General features: G+C 37.3%; 2 protein-coding genes and 1 pseudogene across 3 annotated transcripts; 1 reads left to right on the plus strand and 2 right to left on the minus strand.

The window, feature by feature from the left end:
- Positions 1-317: 317 nt before the first annotated feature.
- LOC120131476 (glutathionyl-hydroquinone reductase YqjG-like) lies at positions 318-2282 on the minus strand. Of its 2 annotated transcripts, none has more exons than XM_039148463.1 (7): positions 2226-2282; positions 1713-1937; positions 1453-1629; positions 1149-1373; positions 914-1042; positions 594-834; positions 318-510 (listed from the first exon to the last, which is right to left on the minus strand). In XM_039148463.1, the coding sequence occupies exons 2-6, from the start codon at positions 1923-1925 to the stop codon at positions 601-603; spliced, it is 978 nt and encodes a 325-aa protein (XP_039004394.1). In that variant the 5' UTR covers positions 1926-1937; positions 2226-2282; the 3' UTR covers positions 318-510; positions 594-600. The 2 variants fall into 2 exon arrangements, with proteins under 2 accessions (XP_039004394.1, XP_039004393.1); XM_039148462.1 differs by having other exon boundaries at positions 318-475; positions 2226-2270.
- A 12189-nt stretch (positions 2283-14471) lies between these two features.
- Positions 14472-15471, plus strand: LOC120131475 (protein EXORDIUM-like 7). Its single transcript, XM_039148461.1, has one exon. It carries the CDS (start codon positions 14472-14474, stop codon positions 15468-15470), a length of 999 nt encoding a protein of 332 aa, XP_039004392.1. The 3' UTR covers position 15471.
- A 408-nt stretch (positions 15472-15879) lies between these two features.
- LOC120131473 lies at positions 15880-19907 on the minus strand (annotated as a pseudogene).
- Between the last annotated feature and the right edge of the window lie 1866 nt (positions 19908-21773).

Here is a 21773-nt window from a genome sequence, read left to right on the forward strand (position 1 = left end):
GCTAACGGCCTCAACTTTCTGTCTTTGTCTGCTTCTCTTCTCATCAACGGGATTGAATGATTTCGCCTGATCTGCTGATCTTTTCCCTTTGGGATTATTACCATTGTGAACTCTATGGATAAGTGAACAGGAGAGAAAGAATGATGAAAAATGTGTATTTGTTGGTAAATTCCACTCCCATGTACATAATTGTATGGTTTATACATAGATAATCACAGATAAGTATTGCTGTTTGTCATGTTATAATGAAGCTCCATAACAAAGATGAATATTTCATTATGTTTTTATCAAATATGACACTGGGAAACTTTGATCAGAGCCAAAGATATGATTCCATAAACACGCTTATATTACGCTTATATATATATATTATGCTAATGATACAACAACGAACATGCTGAAGCGACCAGCATCGCAAGTATGTTTTTCTTCTCTTCGTTCCCCTTTCAGGCTTTTATTGTACACCAAAAAGATTCTGCAACAATGTAAAGGAATGGGACACAACTTCTTCTGCAGACGTAAGGGAAGATTTAGTGAATCGCAACAATGAGCATGATCGAATAAAATAAACAAGAGCTTATAGTATAGGATACATATTTGCTATGCAGAAAACCGTGCTCGGTCATGTGAAGAAGAATAGTCGATATCCGGTCCGAGAGGGATTATCCCAAATGGATTTATAGTGTGATGGCTTCCATAGTAATGGCGCTTGATGTGTTGCACATTAACCGTACTGCTCATCCCTGGGATTTGGTAAACGTCCTTGGTATAGTTGAACAAATTGGGGTACTCTCGTAGAAGCTTTTTGTTGCACTTGAAATGAACGGCATAGACCTGTTAGGACAACAAGCTCGTTTTTGTTTAGTTGCAACGAATACGCAACACTGGAAAGCTGTAGAGGAAAATGAAATACCTCATCAAATCTTATGAGGGTCACAAACAGTCGAATATCTGCCTCGGTTAGAATGTTTCCACAGATGTAGCGTTGCTTGGAAAGAATCTCCTCACATTTGTCCAAAGCTTCATATAGATGTTTTACAGCCTGATGGTCCAATGACAGGGCAGAAGAATACATTTATTTCATGAACGTAGAGACCGACAAGTCTCGGATTGAATTGAAGTTGATCATTTACCACATAAAAAAATACCTCATCGTAAGGCTCTTGCTTTCTGGCAAACCCACATTTGTAAACACCGTTATTGATTCCCTCGTATACCCATTCGTTTGCCTCGTCAATTTGAGCTCTCAAATGAGGAGGATATAGGTCCAGAGCAGGATTCTTTGCTATATCGTTGAATTCAGTATTTAGCATGCGGATGATCTCTGCACTCTCGTTACTAACAATAGTCTTGCATTTCTTGTCCCATAGAACCTATAATACAACAGAAAAGCACCAAATCAGTTGAAAGAAAACATGGAAAAGCAGAGGGAAAACAGAATTATCAACTTACAGGAACGGTGAATTTCCCGGTATAGTTCCTACTTGCAAGCTCGTACAGTTCCCTTATACTCTTCACACAGTTAAAGGGGTCAGGTGAAGCATCCGGTTCCTCTGTATTAGAGGCTGGAAAAACCCATCCCATATGATCATCTGTTTCCTTCGTCCTTTCCCATATGGGTTTGACAGACTGGTGAACAATTGAACAATAAAAAATCATTAGGTTTATGACAGATGTAATCCAACTCAAAATACATGGCATGATTCACCAACCGTGAAACCAATGGCTTCGTCAAGTCCTTTGATCTTCAAGTAAGATAGGCACCTAGAAGCCCAAGGGCAAGCATATGACACGTACAAATGATACCTTCCTGACTCAGGTGGAAACTGAGAATTTGGATCTCGAGAAATGAAGTTGCGAAATGTCGAGGCAGGTCTGGTAAAAGCCCCTGAATCTGACATTTCATTCAGTGCAGATCGAACCATTTGACATGTACGCTGGAAAAAAAATGCATCACTTCACAAATTTATAACTTCTCAAACTCCAACAAATTCATGCCATCTTCAAGATTCAATCTTGTCTCGTTTGATATGTAGAAAGCCATTATGATCAAAAGAGTTTTGAACTAAAACAAATTAAGCCAACAAAGAAGAAAAGTAGAAAACCTTTGTTTCCTGGCAGCAAACGAAATGTTGAAGAGTAGCTACACAGATGAATGGAAAGGATACATACCGCTTATATACACTGATACCCAGAAGGTGATCAAAATAAAGCACAAGTCTTACCTTGAAAGAAAATAAAGGGAGAGTGGCGGAGTTGGTCGTACCAAATACTGAAGGGTTTTTGCAAAAGAGACAGAACATGTCGTTTTATAAAGTTTTCTTCTTTTTTTTCCCTTTCCTTTTTCTTTTTCGTTTCGGTGTTCCTACTAATAAATGCCCTTCTATCCTGGTCCTGGCTGCTTTAATTGACATCCAATGCATCTCATCTCATGCCTGAGCTCTGTTTTGAAAACTGGATCGGGTCGGCTGGTTCAATCGATAATTGTTATTTAGTTCGATTCAATTTAAATTGATTAAATCGTTATTAGTGAACCGGCTAAAATCGCTGAACCGTTCGAACCGAACCGGCTGAAAACCGGAAAAAATCGGGAAAAACCGGGAAAATCGGGATTTTAATTTTTTTTTTAAAAAAATTAAACCAAACAACGTCGTTTGTTAAACGAGCCAAGTCGAACTCGAGTATTGCTGAGCTCGACTAGAACTTGAAAACTTTAAAAGTAAGCTCAACTCAACTCAAACTCACAAGCTAAAAATTATCAAGTTCAACTCAAACTCGAAATATAATATTGAAACTTGAACTCAAAAAGGCTTAAACTCAAAAAAAAAAATTAGAAGCTCGATTGAAGCCTAAAATTCGAGCTTGATTGAAGTGAAAGAATAGTTTATTCAATGTTCACCAAAAGGCTCCATGATTTTGAATGTCAAATTACCTCTATTATTTATAGAAGTTAGTTGTGATGCGCTTCTATGTTTCTTAGCAATGTGAGATTGTTTTGTTCACATATTTTTACTCTTTAGACTTTTGGGATGCTCTTCTATGTTTCTTAACCATGTGAGATTGTTTTTAAAAAAAAATTAAACCAAACAATATTATTTTGTTATGATTTTTTTAACCCCAAATTTATTTTTTAATTATAATTATATTTATTATTTAATATGTTTTACCTTAAATATTATGTTGTAGTTAATTTGAATCATTTTGTTTCACTTGATTTTATGGTTTTTAAGTTATATATGTTATAACTTGCTTTGAATATGACTTGTGATATAAAAAAATATTTTTTATTAAATATTTTTAGTATTTTTATTTAATTTTTTAAATAATTATAACGTCGTCCGGTTCTTTCGACCGATCGAACTGATTCAATCGGTTAAACCAGTGAACCGATTCACTAACCGGTCCGGTTTTAAAAACCATGTGCCTGAGGTGGCTAAAGAAAATATCAAGTAATGACAAAAGCGATCTAACACCAAATGCGTCAGCAATTAGATCAGAAAAAGGTTACATCTCTTTTGATTATGTTAACTACTAAAATAATTCTGGTTTTTCTTTAATCTCTCTTCTATTTTATTTATTATTGTTTTTATTTTTTTTAATTATTCACTGAATTTTAGACATCAAAATTTTTCACTCACTCTAAGATGATGTGAATTATTTTATTATTTTATGTATCATATTTTATTAATATTTTTAATATCAATTATGATTAAAATAAAAATAAATTTTAAAATTACAATTATACTTGAATTCTTAAATTACATCCCAAACCCTAATCCCCAAATTACAACCCCACCCACCATCAACCTTGGCAAATTTCCTTCCACCGGCGAACGGTCAAGCTCACCTCTGCCCCCTCACTCTCTTGTTCATCTCACACGAGCCTCAACCAAACCAATCAACACAACCATGGAATTAACTCTTTGTTGATTAGGTCAAAACCAAACCACAAGGACAACAAAAAATTCAAACAAATAAATCAATGATTCAACACCAAAGGAGAAATATAAATTACATGGACTTAATCAATGATTTAAACCAATCAACACAACCATGGAATTAACCCTTTGTTGATTAGGTCAAAACCAAACCACAAGCACAACAAAAATTCCAACAAATAAATCAATGATTCCACACCAAAAAAGGACCATCGAGGATCACCGTGGCAGCCACCGACGACACTAACCCCACCCTCCATTGACACTTGAATGTGAGGGTTTTTAGGTTTCGATGTATATTTTAATATTTTTAAATTTAATTTTTTTTATTAATCCTAAATAATATTAAAATATTAATAAACACATGACATACCATATAAGAAAATAATAAAATAATCTATGTCATCAAATGAGTGATAAAAAAAGATCAATGTCTAAAGTTTAGTGAATAAATTTAAAAAAATTAAAAGTACAATGAATAAAATAGATTTTTAAATTCTATGGTTGTGATGTACATATTTTGGAGGACTCATATATTTTGTAAACGTTGGATTTGATTTCCTTTGCAAGTGTGATTTATTCTGATGTTAACTATTGTTTTCAAAGAAATTTTTGAGTTGACCATTTCGATGGTTCCATGTGGCATCGTAATTAATGGATTTTTGGATCGCACTAGATTAGGGTGTTATACCTTCAAATACTGAAATTCATGCGGTCCTCACGGAAATTACACCTCTTAAATCTCATGGTGTTGACAGACTCCACGCTGAATTCTTTCAAAAGAATTGGAGTATCGTCGGTGACTTGGTGTTTGCGGTCATTCAAGAAGTCTTCCAAGGTGGTTTATTAGAGGTGGAACTTAATCGAACTCTCCTCATTCTTATTCATAAAACCTCTACCCCGGAGTCGTTTGGAGATTTTGGACCTATCATTCTGTGCTCGGTGATTTATAAAATTCTCTCCAAAGTGATTGTTCGTCGTTTAAAGCTGATCATGTATATTCTTGTAAAGCCGAACCAGACAAGTTTTGTTGCTGAACTAAACATCACTGGCAACGTCATCATGAATCAGGAAGTTATTCACTCAATGCACTCGACCCAATTAAAACAAAAGTGGATGCTATTAAGGTCGACCTCGAAAAAGTCTTCGATCGACTTTGATGAGACTTCATCCGTGACACCCTCCATGACATTGGTTTTCTGTCGGGCTTAATCCATATAATTATGAACTGTGTAACTTCTTCGTCAATGCAAATTCAATGGAATGACATCCTCACTTCCACATTCCATCCTGAATGCGGCGTCCGCCAGGGAGACCCTATCTCACTATATCTCTTCGCTCTAGCCATAGAACGGCCCGGTCACAACATCTCTTAATATGTTCACTCGGGCATCTGGTAACCTTTTCGTTTATCAAAAACGGTATGCCTCTATCGTACCTCTTTTTTATGATGATTTTATATTGTATACCAAGGCAGAATCGAACCAAGCAAAAGTTATCGATAACATTCTCATCGACTTTGGCTATTTCTCCTGTCATTGGGCCAGCAAACGGAAAACTCATATTTATTTCTCAGCCTCCACCGAATATGAGGCTAGAACTTTAATCAGTTCTAAGCTGGGATTTCAGACTGTTGAATCACTCGACAAATATCTTGGCGTTCTTGTTATCCACAAACGAACCCGATGCTCAGATTTCGATTTGATCCTCCACAAGTTGAAAGAACGCCTAAATGGATGAGCGACCAAAACTCTCTCCCTTATCTGTCGTATCACGCTTGTGAAGTCAGTTCTCTTTGCTATTCTCATTTATTTCATGCAAACATCTCTCTTCCCCAAGTTTGTTTGCGATGAAATCAAGCGACTCATAAGAAACTTCATTTGGAGTGGCTCTTCCCCGGATACAAAAGTTCATTTACTAAATTGGAACTCTGTCTGTCAACCCATCAAGAATAGTGGTCTCGACATACACAAAATATGATCATAACAGAGCCTTCATAATGAAAATTGGGTTTGCCTTAATCACCAAACCAGGAGCCATTTGGGTTCAACTTCTTCGTGAGAAATGCAAAATGGTGGACATATTGACCATCAATATATTTCGTCAGCGCTTCTCTAATCTATGGCGATCAATTGCAAAAATCTGAAATGATCTCATTGCCAATTTAGCTTGGAGCCTTGGTAGCGGTAAGCATGCCTCCCTCTGGCACGATGTTTGGATCCCAACTCTTAGTATACTTTGTGATCATGTTATCGATCCTTTAAGTATGGCCTCTTTCACGAGTATTCGCGACCTCACTAACGATAATGGTTCTTAGAATATGGAAATTCTTGCCTCTATTTTTCAACCGGTTGCTATTCATCATATTCTTGCTATCAAATGTCCGAATCCGCTTGATAATGATGATGTATGTTATTGGATATGAACGTCAAAACATAATTTCAAAATCTCCTTAGCTTATAAATCACTTGTTGGCCACCTTTGGCACGAACCCGACTCTTTGTGGAATCTATTTTGGCACCTTCCAATGCCTTAAATAATCCGAGTTTTCATTTGGGTTACTTCTCAACAAAAATCATAACCAACTTGTAACATTTTTGACGCTCTCTTTCAAGTGACCCGGGCTGCATTCTATGTTTCTTAACTCAAGAATCGGCAATCCATGTTCTCCGTGATTGCAATCAAGCCAAAAGTATATGACATTATTTCAATGTATGTTCTCTCATCTCGGACTTTTGGAAAATAGATATCTGGTAATGGCTTGCATCAAACCTTAGTTGCACTCAAATGTTCCCTACAACAAACAATGAAACCTCTGTCCCATGGAATATTCTCTTCGCGTTCCTAATTTGGAGCATCTCGAAAAGCCGAAATGATTTCGTTTTCAACTCAATATCCAGCTCTTTCAACGAAATCATTAAACACGACAACCTATGGCTATCCATTATCACTAGCATCGCATGTCCACTCATTTGGACTAGACCTTTGCCCGTTCTCTCAATGGAAATTGGTCGAAATCACCCCACGGTTGGATCGCCCTCAACACGGACGGAGCAATCCACAAAATCTCGAGACAAATCTCAATAGGTGGTCTTTTTCGAGACATAGACGGCTCCTGGATCACAAGTTTTTCTCGATACATAGGCATCTCAAACCCATTGCAAGCTGAGCTATGGTCGGTCTATGAAGAATTGAAGCTGCTGGTTGTTGGTAATGCTCAATCACACATAGTATTGGAAATACTATTGGGAATGGGTATTTATGGTTTGGATTTCCCACTTCCTTGTTGAGTGAAAGAGAACAAGGGGGACTCTCGCACCGCCACCCCCGCCATCCGTCTCGTCTCGTGATCGTGGTCGTGGTCGTGGTCGTCATCTCGTCTCGTGGTCGTGGTCGTGGTAATACGTGTCTTCGACACGACCACGCGGATATTATCTTTTTAGAGAAAATTCTTGAGGAATTTATCTGATATGCCATATGAAGATTGAAGAAGCCAACCGTTTAAAAGATAAGCTTACTAATTCTATGAGTAATTTATCTTTTAGAGCTAACTTGGTTGCAATGTGGGAATCAAGAAAAGAAGACGAAACCTCAGAAGGCTACCAACTTCAAGAAGTCAGGAAAGGCCAAACATGAAGGAAAGACGCTCAAGTGTTATGTCTGCGGTTTACCCGGCCACAAAGCTTACCAATGCCAACACCGCTCAGACCGCCAGAATGACAACAAGCCACAGATGCACGTTGTAGAAGAAGATGATGAGATCATTGTTGCGGTGGTCTCAGAAGTCAATCTGGTGGAAAACAGTTCGGAATGGGTTGTTGACACTGGCGCTTCAGAGCATTTCTGCGCAAGGAAGGAGTTTTTCACCGAATTCGAGGATGGGAACGTAGGTAAACGTGTGTACATGGGGAACTCTATCAGCTTTGAAGTGCTAGGCAAAGGCAAAGTTTTACTCAAGCTGACCTCTGGTAAAACTCTGGCTTTAAATAATGTTTTGTATGTACCTACCTTGCGTAGAAATTTGATAAGTGGTGGGCTTCTGAATAAGGCATGCATTAAGTTAGTTTTCGAGGCAGATAAACTTGTACTTTCCCGAAATGGGGATTATGTTGGGAAAGTGTTTTTAAGCAATGGTTTATTTGTCATAGAAACTCAATTTAATGAAAATAAAGCTACCACTTCTGCTTATATTGTTGAATCCATTGATATGTGGCATGCTAGATTAGGACACGTGAATATTCATGCTTTAAAGAAATTGATAAATACGAATGTTCTGCCTAAACTAGACACAACTAGCTTTAACAAATGTGAAATTTGTGTAGAAGCTAAGCATACTAGACCTCACTTTAAGATTATTTCTAATAGAAAGACTGAGCTGTTAGAACTTATTCATACTGATCTAGCAGATTTTAGAAACACTGAAAGTAAAGGAGGAAAACACTACTACATAACTTTTGTAGATGATTATTCAAGATATACAAAAGTTTATCTCCTAAGGACTAAAGATAAAGCTGAAAACTTCGTTCTTATTTATAAGGCAAAAGTTGAAAATCAGTTAGATAGGAGAATCAAACGGGTTAGATCTGATAGAGGTGGTGAATATGGATCTAATTTCTTAAAAGATAATTGTGAAAAGAATGTCATAATTCATGAAACTTCAGCCCCCTATTTTCCTCAACAGAATGGTATAGCCGAAAGGAAAAATAGAACTTTAAAAGAGATGATGATTTTTTTACTAATAAGTTCAGGGTTATCTGATAACATGTGGGGGGAAGCCATTCTATCGTCAACTCATATCTTGAACCGAGTTCCTCATAAGAAATTAGATTCTACCCCATATGAATTGTGGAAAGGATACGCTCCTAATTTACAATACCTGAAAGTGTGGGGGTGTCTGGCTAAAGTGGGTTTGCCAGACTTTAAGAAGTCCACCATTGAACCTAAAACTGTTGATGTAGTGTTTATAGGGTATACTACGAATAGTGATGCATACAAATTAATGCTTTTACAAGATTATTCTATTTGTGAGTCAAGGGATGCTATTTTCTTTGAAAATACTTTTCCTTTAAAGGAACCGAGAATAAATATTGAAACACAAATAGAATATATTCCATCAACTTCTTCTAGTAATCCTGCTAGGTCTTCTGAACAAATTGATTTTGAGCCTAGAAGAAGTAAAAGGCAAAGAGTTGAAACCTCTTTTGGACCAGACTTTATTACTTCCTTTATTTCTGAGATAAATGATTTAGACTCCATTTCAGATCCTATAGCTCAAATTTTTTTTAGATGAGGATCCTAAAACTTTTGAAGAAGCTATAAGATCTATCGATGCTAGTTTTTGGAAAAACACTGTTAATGATGAACTAGAATCGATAATGTCTAATCATACTTGGGAATTAGTTGACTTGCCTAAGGGATTCAAACCAATCTCCAACAAATGGGTCTTTTGGAAGAAACTAAGGCCAGATGGTTCGATTCAGCGGTACAAGGCAAGGTTAGTCGTCAAAGGGTTTACTCAAAGGTTTGGTTTAGACTACTTTGATACATACTCTCCCGTTACAAAAATCTCAACGATTCGTGCATTATTTGCACTAGCCTCTATTCATAAGTTGCAGGTACATCAAATGGATGTTAAGACTGCTTTCTTGAATGGAGATCTAGATGAGGAGATTTACATGGAGCAACCACTAGGTTTTGAAGCACCTAGTATGGAAGGCAAAGTCTGTAGACTCAAAAAGTCACTCTATAGACTTAAGCAAGCTCCTAAACAGTGGTATGAGAAATTTCATAAAAATATTCTTAGTTTTGGTTTTGTTATGAATGGTTCGGATGCTTGTGTGTATTCGAAGATGTTTGACACTAAATGTGTTATCATAAGACTTTATGTTGATGACATGTTGATTTTCAGTTCTAACATTGAGTACATTAACAAAGTTAAAAATTTCTTGTCCACTAAGTTTGAGATGACAGATTTGGGAGAAGTAGATGTAATCTTAGGAGTCAAAGTTAACAAAACTGACAAGGAATTTTCTTTATGTCAAGCACATTATATAGAGAAAGTACTAAAGAAATTTGACAGTTTTGATACCGTCCCTGTTCGAACTCCTTATGACCCTAGCATACATCTAGTTAAGAATAAAGAAAGTAGTGTTTCCCAAACTAAATATGCTAAATTAATTGGAAGCTTAATGTTCTTAATGAACTATACTCGGTCTGATATTGCGTATGCTGTGAGTAGACTGAGTAGTTATACTCATAATCCGAGTGGTGAATACTGGATTGCTCTTAAACGCTTATTGAAGTATCTTAAGGGTACTTTGGATTGGAAACTTGAGTTCGTTGGTTTCCTGCAATGCTGGAAGGATATTGTGATGCCAACTGGGTTTCTGATAATGATGAGGTAAGCTCTACAAGCGGGTATGTTTTTACTTTGGGTGGAGCAGCAATCTCGTGGAAATCATCAAAAACAGACTTGTATTGCTCGTTCTACCATGGAGTCAGAGTTTATAGCTCTTGACCTAGCTGGGCAAGAAGCCGAGTGGCTCAAAAGCTTGTTAGCAGATATTCCGTTGTGGGGAAGACCGACTTCTCCGGTTTCATTATTGTGTGATTCACAAGCTGCGATATGTGTGGCTAAGAACCAAGCTTACAATGGTAAGAAAAGACACATTCGCATAAGACATGAATCTGTTAGACACTTAATAAAGAATAAAGTGCTATCTTTAGAGTATGTGAAGTCGGAAATGAACCTAGCAGATCCACTTACCAAAGGGTTAAGTCGAAAGCTGGTCCAGATTCGTCGAGGGGAATGGGTCTAAAGCCCATTGGTTGAGGAATTCATGGTGGATACCCAACTTAGTTATCTAAGTTCCATGAGGTCAAACGAAACCATGGAAAGACTCATAGTGCACATTCCTACTGCCTATCCCTATGATGAATAATGTGCATGCTCAGGATGAGCTTAATTGCTCTTAATAAATTCATAGCCCAGGCTTTAGGTGGTCTTAGTGAGAAAGACTTAATGAATTTACCGATTTTGGCTGAATATCTATTCTTAATAAGTTCATAACCCAGAGTGAGTGGGTAGGAAATGATGAACTTACCGACAGAAAGGTTGAGTTTGTTAAACTCTTAATAAATTCAAATCCAAGTATTTGGATGGTTCTAGTGAGAAGGACTTATTGAATTTACCAATAAATGAGGTTGAATATTTATTCTTAATAACTTCTTAGCCCATAGTTTGGGTGGTTCATTTATAATGAACTTGAAGAAAGTCACAATACCCTTTGTGAGGTTGAGCTTTTATAAAAGCTCTTAATTATTTCATATCCCTGTTAAGGGTGGTTTATATCGAGATAAACTTGATGAAATAACCTATGTAAGTGAGAAGGGTTAGATGCCTTCTATGAAAAATGTTGGGTCATTTTTCTATCACACTTACTAAAATCCTGAGGTAAGATGGCCAAATATATACTTTTGTATATATATATCTTACACATCGATGACTCAGGTGGATGAAGGGATTAGTTGTGTGTTATGAGTTTACCCTCATCTTAGAAAGTTATAGACTAGTTTCACTTAACTAAGAGAAGGATTGCTCATCATCACTATGTACTAGTTCCAGATACGTTCACTAGTGCTTAAGCAACTAATCTCGCTATTGCTCTTCTGGAAAGTTTGTTTTCGAGTTTCAGAAGAATTCTTTCGCATTAGTGGGGAAATGTTGATAATGCTCAATCCTACATAGTATTAGAAATACTATTGGGAATGGGTATTTATGGTTTGGATTTCCCACTTCCTTGTTGAGTGAAAGAGAACAAGGGGGACTCTCGCGCACCGCCGCCGCCACCGTCTGTCTCGGCACGGCACGACACGGCTCGGCTCGGCTCGGCTCGACTCGACTCGTGGTCATGGTCGTGGTCGTGGTAATACGTGTCTTCGATACATCCGCGCGGATACTATCTTTTTAGAGAAAATTCTTGAGGAATTTCTCTTTGAAAGAAACAAATGGAAAAATGTGAAAGATTTCAACTGATATTTATAGGCTGCTGAGGACTGTTTAAATTCAAATGATAACAGCTGGTTTATGAAAGTTATCAGAAATTAAACAGCTTTTCCTAAATTAAATCAAAAACGTTAAGATGTATCTGGACTGATTTCCAGCTTTGTACAGAGGAGACAAGCTGTTAATATCAGGAGTTACATAAGTTATTTGATTTAATTCTAGGGGTTACATGATATAATTTCGGGAGTTATAACAGCTGAATAATGATGCAATGAACCTGGACTATTTTTTGAGTCAGGTTCATCTAGACGTTTCAGCTGTTACAAAAGAAGAGATTTAATCCTGAAATTTCATGGACGATTTTAACCCTATTTCTAGCCTATAAATAGAGGGCTATATTCAGCTTCTCAACTCACTCTCAACATTTAGAATTCACTCTCCAAGTGTTTTCTAAATATTCTCTCTGTGTGCTTTCCGATAAGAAGAGCAATACCACCGGTAGTCCACTCCGATTTCGGGTGTACGGAATTTAGAGCGACCGTGTTAACCTCGGGGGACGGTCCGCCTACTGCAGCGATTACACACATCGAGACGAATTCGTTTCTAAGGCAGTGGTTATACAACGACACGGTTTACGAATCTGTTCATTTTAATTACTGTTTATATTTCCAGTCAGTGCTAACGGTGTAGTTTTGCAGTTCATATATCCAACAGTGGTCCGTTGGCTTTGAATTCTTACAGGTTCAATCTGATTGCTCCACTGCGATTGCCCTCATCAATTCTCCAAATACCAGCTTCAGCCCTCATGCGCTAGTCCGAGCAATCGATGATTTAAGCAAGTGAGCTTGGGTGACAGAGATTATATGGGTTCCTCGACGTGTTAATCTTACAGTCGATTGCCTCTCCAGACTAAGTGCACCGCAGGATTTTGCTCTTCAAATTCATGAAACACCCCCGATTGCAATCCTTGACATGTTAACTAAGGATATTTCTAATTCTTCTATAGGTATCACCAGAGGCAATAGCTAATTAGCTTTATTCTTTTCAATTAAAAAAATTCTAACTTGCCACCTTCACTTTTGTATAGTTATTAGATCAAATTGTAAATTACGAAACTTTTAATTATGTGAAAAATCTTTTTCATAGAATTAAATATATTCTTATTAAACATGTTAATATCTGAAGAATTTTGATTTTTTGACTTTAGATGGATACAATTATTGAAAGAACTCGGTTATTAAAAGAGTTCTGCAAAATGTCAAAGCTGTGAAATTGAAGAAAGAAGAGAGTCAAAGATATTGAAAGAGAATAGGTGTAGCATAAAGGGGAGAAAAATAATAAAAAGCATCGCATGCTTGCTTTTACTTGAGGGCACATTCATCATTTACTTTTACGCCTTGGTCTTGAACACTCTATTTGTATCTGTATCTGTATCTTATTGTCATAGATGTTTATTTATAAAATAAATATTTTACCCCTTACGGGCCATGAGAATGATTCTTTTTGAAAGAAGTAAACTAATGTTATTCAAGATAGGAAATACGTAAACATTCTTAAACAGTCAGCTTCAACTAAAAATTTACATTTAAAAAGTGATTATTTACTAAAACTAAAAAGTTCGAAAAATGATAATTTTACATTAAAAAAAACTCATTTGGAGAAGCGCTCCCAAGCAAAATATTTTTTTATTATAATAAATATTAAGTTGTTGATTGAAAAACTCGTTATCATCCATTATTAATTTTTAAAGTCTTATAAGTTTTAAATTTGACTTGTCATTACAACAAAATTGGAATATTTGAGACTATTTTTTAAGTTAGAATTTTAATTTCATTTAAGAATAGATTAACTTTTTCATAATTGAACTGTTTAGGGTTAAATTTTAGAGTTAGGATTTTTATTTAAAAAAAATAGAATGAAAAAGCATAAATCTAGACTCTAAACATTGCAGATATTCGACATGTCATTGTCTTATGACTTGACTATCAAACAAAGGTTTGATCCCATCACAAATGTCGAATTTTCAAATTAACCATAAATTTTGTTGGATGTCCGAGTAAGGGCATTTATGAAAACCCAGATTTACCTATGAAAAATATCATCCGAGGGCTCAAGTTGATCATCTTTTGGGTTGTTCCCTCAGTACTGGTAGATTAAGTCATAAAGATTAAACTGTTAAAAGAGGACTCAAAAGCCAAAGATGCAGTAGCCACTGCATTAAGTACTTAAGCAATTAATTGTTAGCTCTAGACGTTTAATTAATATATGTTAATAAAGGAAAGTTAAGAGATAGAGAAAAGGCCATGATCTCGATTTTTTTTTCAAATACTTAAAAATAACGATTAAACTTGTACCGAATAATATTTGACGTGAAAATAAGGGATAGGAGTGGAATCCGGAAAAAACTATGTATAACCTCAAGAAAAATAATATAAACAAGAATGGCAACCACTTCCCTCCCTATATAAGAACCGTGCAACGTCCCTTGAAGTGTCAAAAACTTACAACATTCAAATAAACAACAGAAAATGGAGAAGCTGTCTTGTTATGTTGTCCTGCTATTATCATCCTTTTGTTTTCATTTGTGTCTTTCAGGGAATCTAAACACTGGGTCAAACCAAGCTGTGAATTCTGGGGGTTCTCCGGATCCGGGTAAGCTTGAGTACCACATGGGTCCTGTCCTTGCATCGCCTCTCAAACTGTATATTATATGGTATGGTAACTGGAATCAAACCCAACAAGACACCATAAGGGATTTCCTGAGTTCCTTGTCTTCTCCAGCACCTCACCCTTCTGTTGCTGAGTGGTGGGGCACTGTCAGGCTCTATTCCGACCAGACAGGATCAAACGTCACTGATAACATTACTCTTTCGGGGGAGTTCTTTGATTCCAAACTTTCACATGGTCCTCGTCTCAATCGCTTATCGATGCAAGCCATCATCAAAAGTGTCGTCACTTCCCAGTCGAAGCCATTGCCTCTCGATCCTCGGAATGGGTTCTATTTGGTGCTAACTTCGGCTGATGTCCAGGTTGATGAATTCTGCAGAGCGGTTTGCGCCTTTCATTACTTCACCTTCCCAGCCACTGTTGGTGAAATAGTTCCTTATGCTTGGATTGGTTACAGTGGAACTCAGTGTCCGGGCATGTGTTCCTATCCATTTGCCTGGCCCGAGGGGATGCCACCACCACCACCACCTACTGCAAACGGAGTAATGCGCCCACCGAATGGGGACATTGGAGTCGACGGGATGATCAGTGTTATAGCTCATGAGCTAGCCGAATCTGCAACTAACCCACTGGTGAATGCATGGTACGCTGGCGATAATCCAACTGCACCGGGTGAGATTGCCGACCTGTGTATAGGTACGTACGGTTCAGGTGGAGGTGGTGCGTACGCAGGTCAAGTATCAACGGATGCAGCTGGGAGTAGCTACAATCTGAATGGAGTTAAAGGAAGAAGGTTCATGGTTCAATGGGTGTGGAATCCTGTAAAGAAAAGATGCTTTGGACCTAATGCCATGGATTAAAAGTGTACTGCGTATAACAGCTTTGCTTCTTTCTAGTTATTTAGGCAACAAGAAAGAAAGGCACATACTTAGAAGCATAAGGGATGGTCGGCAATATAATAAATGAGAGTTAGCAGCCTTGCTGACAAATTTTGCATGTAATTCTTGGAAAGAGAGACAGGGATGGTGATCCTTTGCTTATTCACATATACTTTTCTTGTATGCTAAAAAAAGGATGTACAGCAAACCACCGTCCACCATGATATGCACATTATTCACGTTTGCAGCAGAGTTCGAATAAAAAAATAAATTTGCAGAACTCAACTGTGAAATCATGCACACTATAAATTGAAACACCCGACCAACTTCCATTACTTTGGCGTTGGCTTGCATTATTGAGAAATCTAACATGGATATCAGCAACAAGTTATTGTAATAGCATAGATTTTGATAGATAAAAAATGAATATGGTAAATAAATAAACCAATGGATAATCCACTATTGCTATTCTATTCATTAGGCTTCCCATGCCCTGAAAATGATGACGTTCTATTTGCACAATGCCAAATTTACATTATCACCTGAACATCATTGACATGTAAATTACATAAGAATATTGATTTTGTCTTCGTTGGGGAGCCTAATCATTCAGCAAAATTGAAGGAATGAGATAATAGAAACTTTACAACCTGACAATTTCTAACATGACAACGAAAATCCACAAATATCATTAAAGCATTGCGCAACGTCTGGTTAAAAAAAGAATTGCATCATTAATTTTTAGGCAGGCCTGAAGAGAGAGGTGAAAATCACAACAATTCGGAGCAATGAATGCATGAATGGTTAATAATCCTGGCTACGACACTCTCTGGCTCTGGAATGAGGGAAGATGTCACACTGTTCCAGAAATGAAATGCTACAGATTCGGTCAGAATCTTGTTGAATAAAGCATCTTGCTGCGATTTCTCAGTTTCTCTCGTCGGGGCAACAAAGTATCTGTTTTTTATCCAAATTAGTAATTGCAAAAGAGAGGAATTTAAGACTTCACAGGTAAAGAAGTGTAACTAGTGCAATGCAGACTCACAAGGCAAGTTGGAGAAAATTTTCACATGCAAACTGTAAACATTTGATTGCATAAAATGCAAGTTAGTGAGCCGGTGAGGATCACTATTATAGGTAATACCTTTTATAGGCTATGGAATTCTAGGTTCCAAGTTCCAACAGAGGTAGACAAGCGACAGAAACACCCAACATTCTAAAGAGATTTGAAGATAATGGGGTGGTTCAATGGTTCAATGTTCATCCTAAAAATAAAGAAATCTACCTTGTGAAATCCAAGGCTCTACTAATTTAAAAAGTAGTTCTAGCCAAAACAAAGCACGATAGCTCATTTAGCTGGAAGACAGATGCCTAAAATAAATATAATTAAAAAAAATCAAACTACTGCAAACTAAATCAATCACCAAGGAGAAAAACTATAAAGTTGGAATTGGGAAGCATGGAGTTGCTTCACTAGTCAGATTTTGCAATGACGAGCTCCACGCATCTTGTATGAACAGGGTTTGATACATTTATTTGTGCATAGCATACATGTTTATAGCCCAAAGTGAGTCGGAATTGTAAGAGACACACATGCATTTAAGAGATCATTTTTAAGAGTAGGGATATGTATGAAAAGAGTACCTTGTAATATGCCGAGAACTAATAGGGAAGAAAACAAAGGAAGGTTGCACATTCAACTCTGGCTGTTTGATGGATACATTGTTCTTTTTGTTTAAAAACCTTTTTGCAACTCTCGATAGAAGATCAGCTCCATTCCTTCTCAATTGGGTATCATCATATGTCAAATAAAATTCCTTCAAACACTCCATTATAAAAGGACTGCAAAAGAGAATGCAAAAATCCAAGAATGATTTAGTTGCTGGTATAAGAAAAACCAATAATCTAGCAAAAATATGAAAAAAGAGAGTAGTTCTCCTACAATTCCTTCCACCCAAAACTTAGAGAGAAAGACTTTTCATTTCAAGAACTAGATATAGACTCAAAAGTATGCACCATACTTATTCTCAAACACGGTATCCATAAATATACGAGTCCAAGAAATTATCAGAGCATGCCTAACACAGAATAGAAAAAGGTACAGCTTTCTATTGTAAAAATCATTCAAAGAAATTAAACAAGAAGAAACAGCTTTTTCTTTCACAATAAATGAACATGAATATCTAAGATAAAGACAGTCAGCAGTTAAGTAGTAAAACTCTTCAAAATACTCAAACTGCCAAAGGCCTTCACAGACAAATAGCAGCTTTTACAGTTGTACTCTAAATACAAATAGTATCTATGTAATTTAAGAAATAATACAAACCATATGCATTACCTTTTCAATCAATGTATGTATGTATTACCTTAAAAATGCAAGCATAATCAACAGTAATTTCAACCGAACCAAAACTGGAAACAATTATTGAGAGCATAAGAACCAAGTGCAGCCTTTACCTATGCTTTCTAAATGCCATTAACGCCCCATTCAAAGAGCTTCCCTGATCTTCCTGTCCCACAGAATTATTGAGTGCCAATAATGGTTTCAAAACTATAATATCAGAATCAAGATAAATGCCACCATATCTGCAAAACAGAAACATGCAGGAATAAATGCAAAAGGAAAACAAAGAGTGTTAACATTGAAGAGAAAAGGTAGCAGTCTACCAAGTGAAGTCTGTTACGTAATAGCCTATTAAAACAATTGTGACGGCAAACTGATAACAAGATTCAAAATTGCATCCTAAACCTCACAAAAGTATGTGCATAGATGAGCAAGCTTACTTGTAAAGAGCAGCAAGTCGCACAAGCTCACTATAATGGGTAGCATAAAATTTTGTCTTTCTCCATTCAAACCACACGGAAGAAAACACGTGGGTAGGTGTATCTTTCAACAATTCATCAAGATTTGGCATTGCCACAGCAACTTTGTAACTGTGTAGAACAAGAAACCATCTGTAGAAGCATAGAAGCATAGACATGATAAATCAAATGCTGAACCGGAACAAAACTTACCCATTTTTCACAAAACTGTCATTGAAAAAATCAAGCTCAATTGTTTCTGAGAACACTAGGACACAAGCATCTGGGTGCTGAGCAAGCAGACTCTCCAGCCCTCTTTGGTGCCTGACACTATACATCCACGGAGGGGAATTCCATATCATAAAAACTCTTATATTACACTTCCCTTTCTTAAAAAATGCATCTACAAAATTCATAAAAGACAGTCTCGAGTCCAATCCAGGATAGTAACCCCATCTCTTTCCATCAGCATATATACCACTCGGCAACTCAGCGTTACTCTTATGAGCCTCTAAATCAACATTATTGACCTTATTCTTGATGATTCTACTCCCATTTGTATTTGAACTCAAATCATCCTTGCCACCCCTACTACTTACTCTTACGCTTAACACATTCCTCGTATTTTCATATTTCTTACTCGCACTGTCTTTCTTAACCTCCAAGCCCATCTCGTTGATCCCCAATGGCTTCTTCACAGTAAAAGGGACCTTCTTGAACTCACTCAAAATCCACTTTTGCACCATTTTATCCCCTCTAGTCAAGCCAGTAACACCAACCCCATCAGGGTCTTGCAGCAAAGGATTATTCAATGGATTCAAAATCTCTAAATTCGATTTAAACATTCTGTCCCTTCTCAAAAAATCACTTTTCTTATCAAACCAATCACCCCATTTCTCTCTCAAAGGATTCACTTTTCTCCCTGCAACTTTCTTCACCAACAAAGCATCTTCGATGCTTTCCACTTCAGTCATTTTCCTCCTAATTTCCTCATCCAATGGGATATCATCGGATCCAAAGGCTGCCTTAATTTTAACATCATCCCCCCCAAACCCATCGTTCAAAACCCTCCATCGTAATCCCAATCTTGAATCGAACGTTTATTGAAAGCTCTTCTAATTGACCCACTTATATGGTCGAAATAAAAATGACCAGACGAAAAGATATTATCTTTTTGATCCATTGTCGTGATTTCTAGCTCCTCTTGCTCGATTTCATTGCTGTTGTCGTCGTCGGTTACTTCATTTTCTTCGAGGGTGTCCAATTCGTCAATTTTGTCGTCGGTCGAGGAGGTGATCGTGGTGGCGGCAACATATTCGGAGTCGGAGAGGAGAGGGATAGAGGGGAAAACGGCATCATTATTGCTGTCGTCTACGTATGAGCGACGGGGATACATGTCGGTTTTGGAAGGGAGAGAAAGGCGGGTGTAGAGGATAGAAACTGAAAATAAGAGGAGAAGAGCTGAGAGCACTGCACATACCTGTGCGCCGTAACGTGGCCGCCGCCGAGATCGGAGATTCCTTATCATTTTTCCCCGCCGTTAAACTCTTAACGAATTCCGACAGTGAATAAGAGAGAGGAGGGAGTGCTACTGGGCAGGAAGGGGTTAGCCTTCACAAATAGCATTTGGTTATGGTGGGAAATTACCTTACTTTCCTAACTAAATTTATAAAATTCGTTTAAAAGGGGTAACTTTTCTGGGTAACCATTCTAGAGTTTTTTTTAAGAAATATTAGTAATTAAAATTTGTAATAATACGGACATCTTCACAATCGAGTCATCTTAAAAATTAGATAAGGAATGTGGGCTCTCTGGGCGTACGTTAGCAGGTCTAATGGCCTCTCAGTTTTTCCTCTTTCTTTCTAATTCTTGCTTTGTTCTTGCTTGTGGTGGTATTCTTGGTATGTTTTGCTGGTTAATTGCATGGAATCAGGTTCTTTCAACCTGGATTGGAAGGATTTGTTTGTGGGATCAAAGGACCAGTCGCTCGATTTCTTTCCCCCTGAGCTACGGGATGGTGTGGTTACTGTTAATCCCCCACCTGAGCTACAGTATCTAATTTTTAGATACTGTCAGGTCTTCTTGGCAGGATCATTGTAGTGGATTTGCCATGAGTTGCTTGTTCAGCAAGTTGAGAAGACTCAAGCCTCTTCTCAAGAAGTTCAACTTGGAATATTTCTCTGACATTTCTGGTAGGGTCAGGGCCAAGAGGACTGAGCTGGAGCAAATGCAAATTCTTAATCTAACCCATACGAATCAGAGGATCATTGATGAAGAAAGAAGAATTCATGTTGATTTAGTTGACTTGGAGATTGTTGAATCTGATTTTTTCAAACAGAAAGCCAAAGTTCATTGGCTTAAGGAAGGTGACTTGAACACTAAGTTCTTCCACCAGAGAGTCCAATCCAACAAGAAAAGGAATACAATCCGAATTATTAAAGATGAGTCTGGGTAGAGCTATAACTCCTTTGAAGGAATGACTGTTGAGTTAGTTGGTTACTTCACTAATCTCATTGGCTCTCCTGATCCTTTAGTTAAAGGTTGCTCTGTTGGTAATTTGAAAAATATGTTGAACTACTCTTTGCTTGAGGATGTTGTTGTCTGTCTTATTAAAGAGGTGAGTGATGTTGAAATCAAAGAGGCTATGTTTAGACAGGGGAAGGACAAAAGCCCAGGCCCTGATGGGTTCACCTCTGGCTTCTTTAAAGCTGACTGGGACATTGTTGGCAATGAATTCATTGCTGTTGTAAGATACTTCTTCCAAACATCTTGTTTGATGTCTCCATTTAATGTAATTGTATTAGTTCTGGTCCCTAAGTCTTTAAATGCATGTTTGGCTAAGGAATTTAGGCCTATCTCTTGTTGTTCAGTGGTCTACAAAACTATCACTAGAATACTTGTCAATAGGCTTACTCCTTATTTCCCTGGTATGATTTCTCATAACCAATCTGCCTTTATCAAAGGAAGGAATATAGTAGATAATACCCTTCTAGCTCAAGAGGTAGTGAAAGATACTCTAGGAAGACTCTTTCCCCTAGATGTGCAATTAAAATTGATCTGCAGAAGGCTTTCGACTCCGTTAATTGGCCCTTATTGCTTTTTGTTCTTGAGGCCATGGGGCTCCCCTCTGTGTTTTGTAACTGTATCAAAGTTTGTATTACTACCCTTATGTTCTCGGTTTGTTTGAATAGAAGCTTGGTGGGTTTCTTTAAGGGGGCAAGGAGCATTAGACAAGGGGATCATTTATCCCCTTATCTTTTTGTCATTGTGATGAACGTTCTGTCATCTCTTTTGAATTCTGCTGCAAAACAAAGAATTTTCAGATTTCACCCAAAATGTAAGAGACTCTCTCTCACTCATCTTTGCTTTACGGATGACTTACTAGTATTATGTCATGGCTCTCTTGAATCTATATTGGGTGTTCTGAGTATCTTGGAGTATTTTTATGAGCTGTCTGGACTTAAATTGAATGCAATGAAGACT

The sequence above is a fragment of the Hibiscus syriacus genome, unplaced genomic scaffold (assembly GCF_006381635.1).
Source record: "Hibiscus syriacus cultivar Baekdansim isolate YM2019G1 unplaced genomic scaffold, ASM638163v2 tig00110556_pilon, whole genome shotgun sequence".
NCBI classification, from domain to species: domain Eukaryota; kingdom Viridiplantae; phylum Streptophyta; class Magnoliopsida; order Malvales; family Malvaceae; genus Hibiscus; species Hibiscus syriacus.

Bases quoted from the DNA above. Each gene is read 5' to 3' on its own strand.
- LOC120131476 (XM_039148463.1), bottom strand. From the start codon at position 1,925: ATGGTTCGATCTGCACTGAATGAAATGTCAGATTCAGGGGCTTTTACC. The intron at 1,043-1,148 runs GTATTTTTTTAT...TTGGACCATCAG, and splicing joins AGCAAGAGCCTTACGATGAG to GCTGTAAAACATCTATATGA. The intron at 835-913 runs GTATTTCATTTT...TTGTCCTAACAG, and splicing joins CCCTCATAAGATTTGATGAG to GTCTATGCCGTTCATTTCAA.
- LOC120131475 (XM_039148461.1), top strand. From the start codon at position 14,472: ATGGAGAAGCTGTCTTGTTATGTTGTCCTGCTATTATCATCCTTTTGT.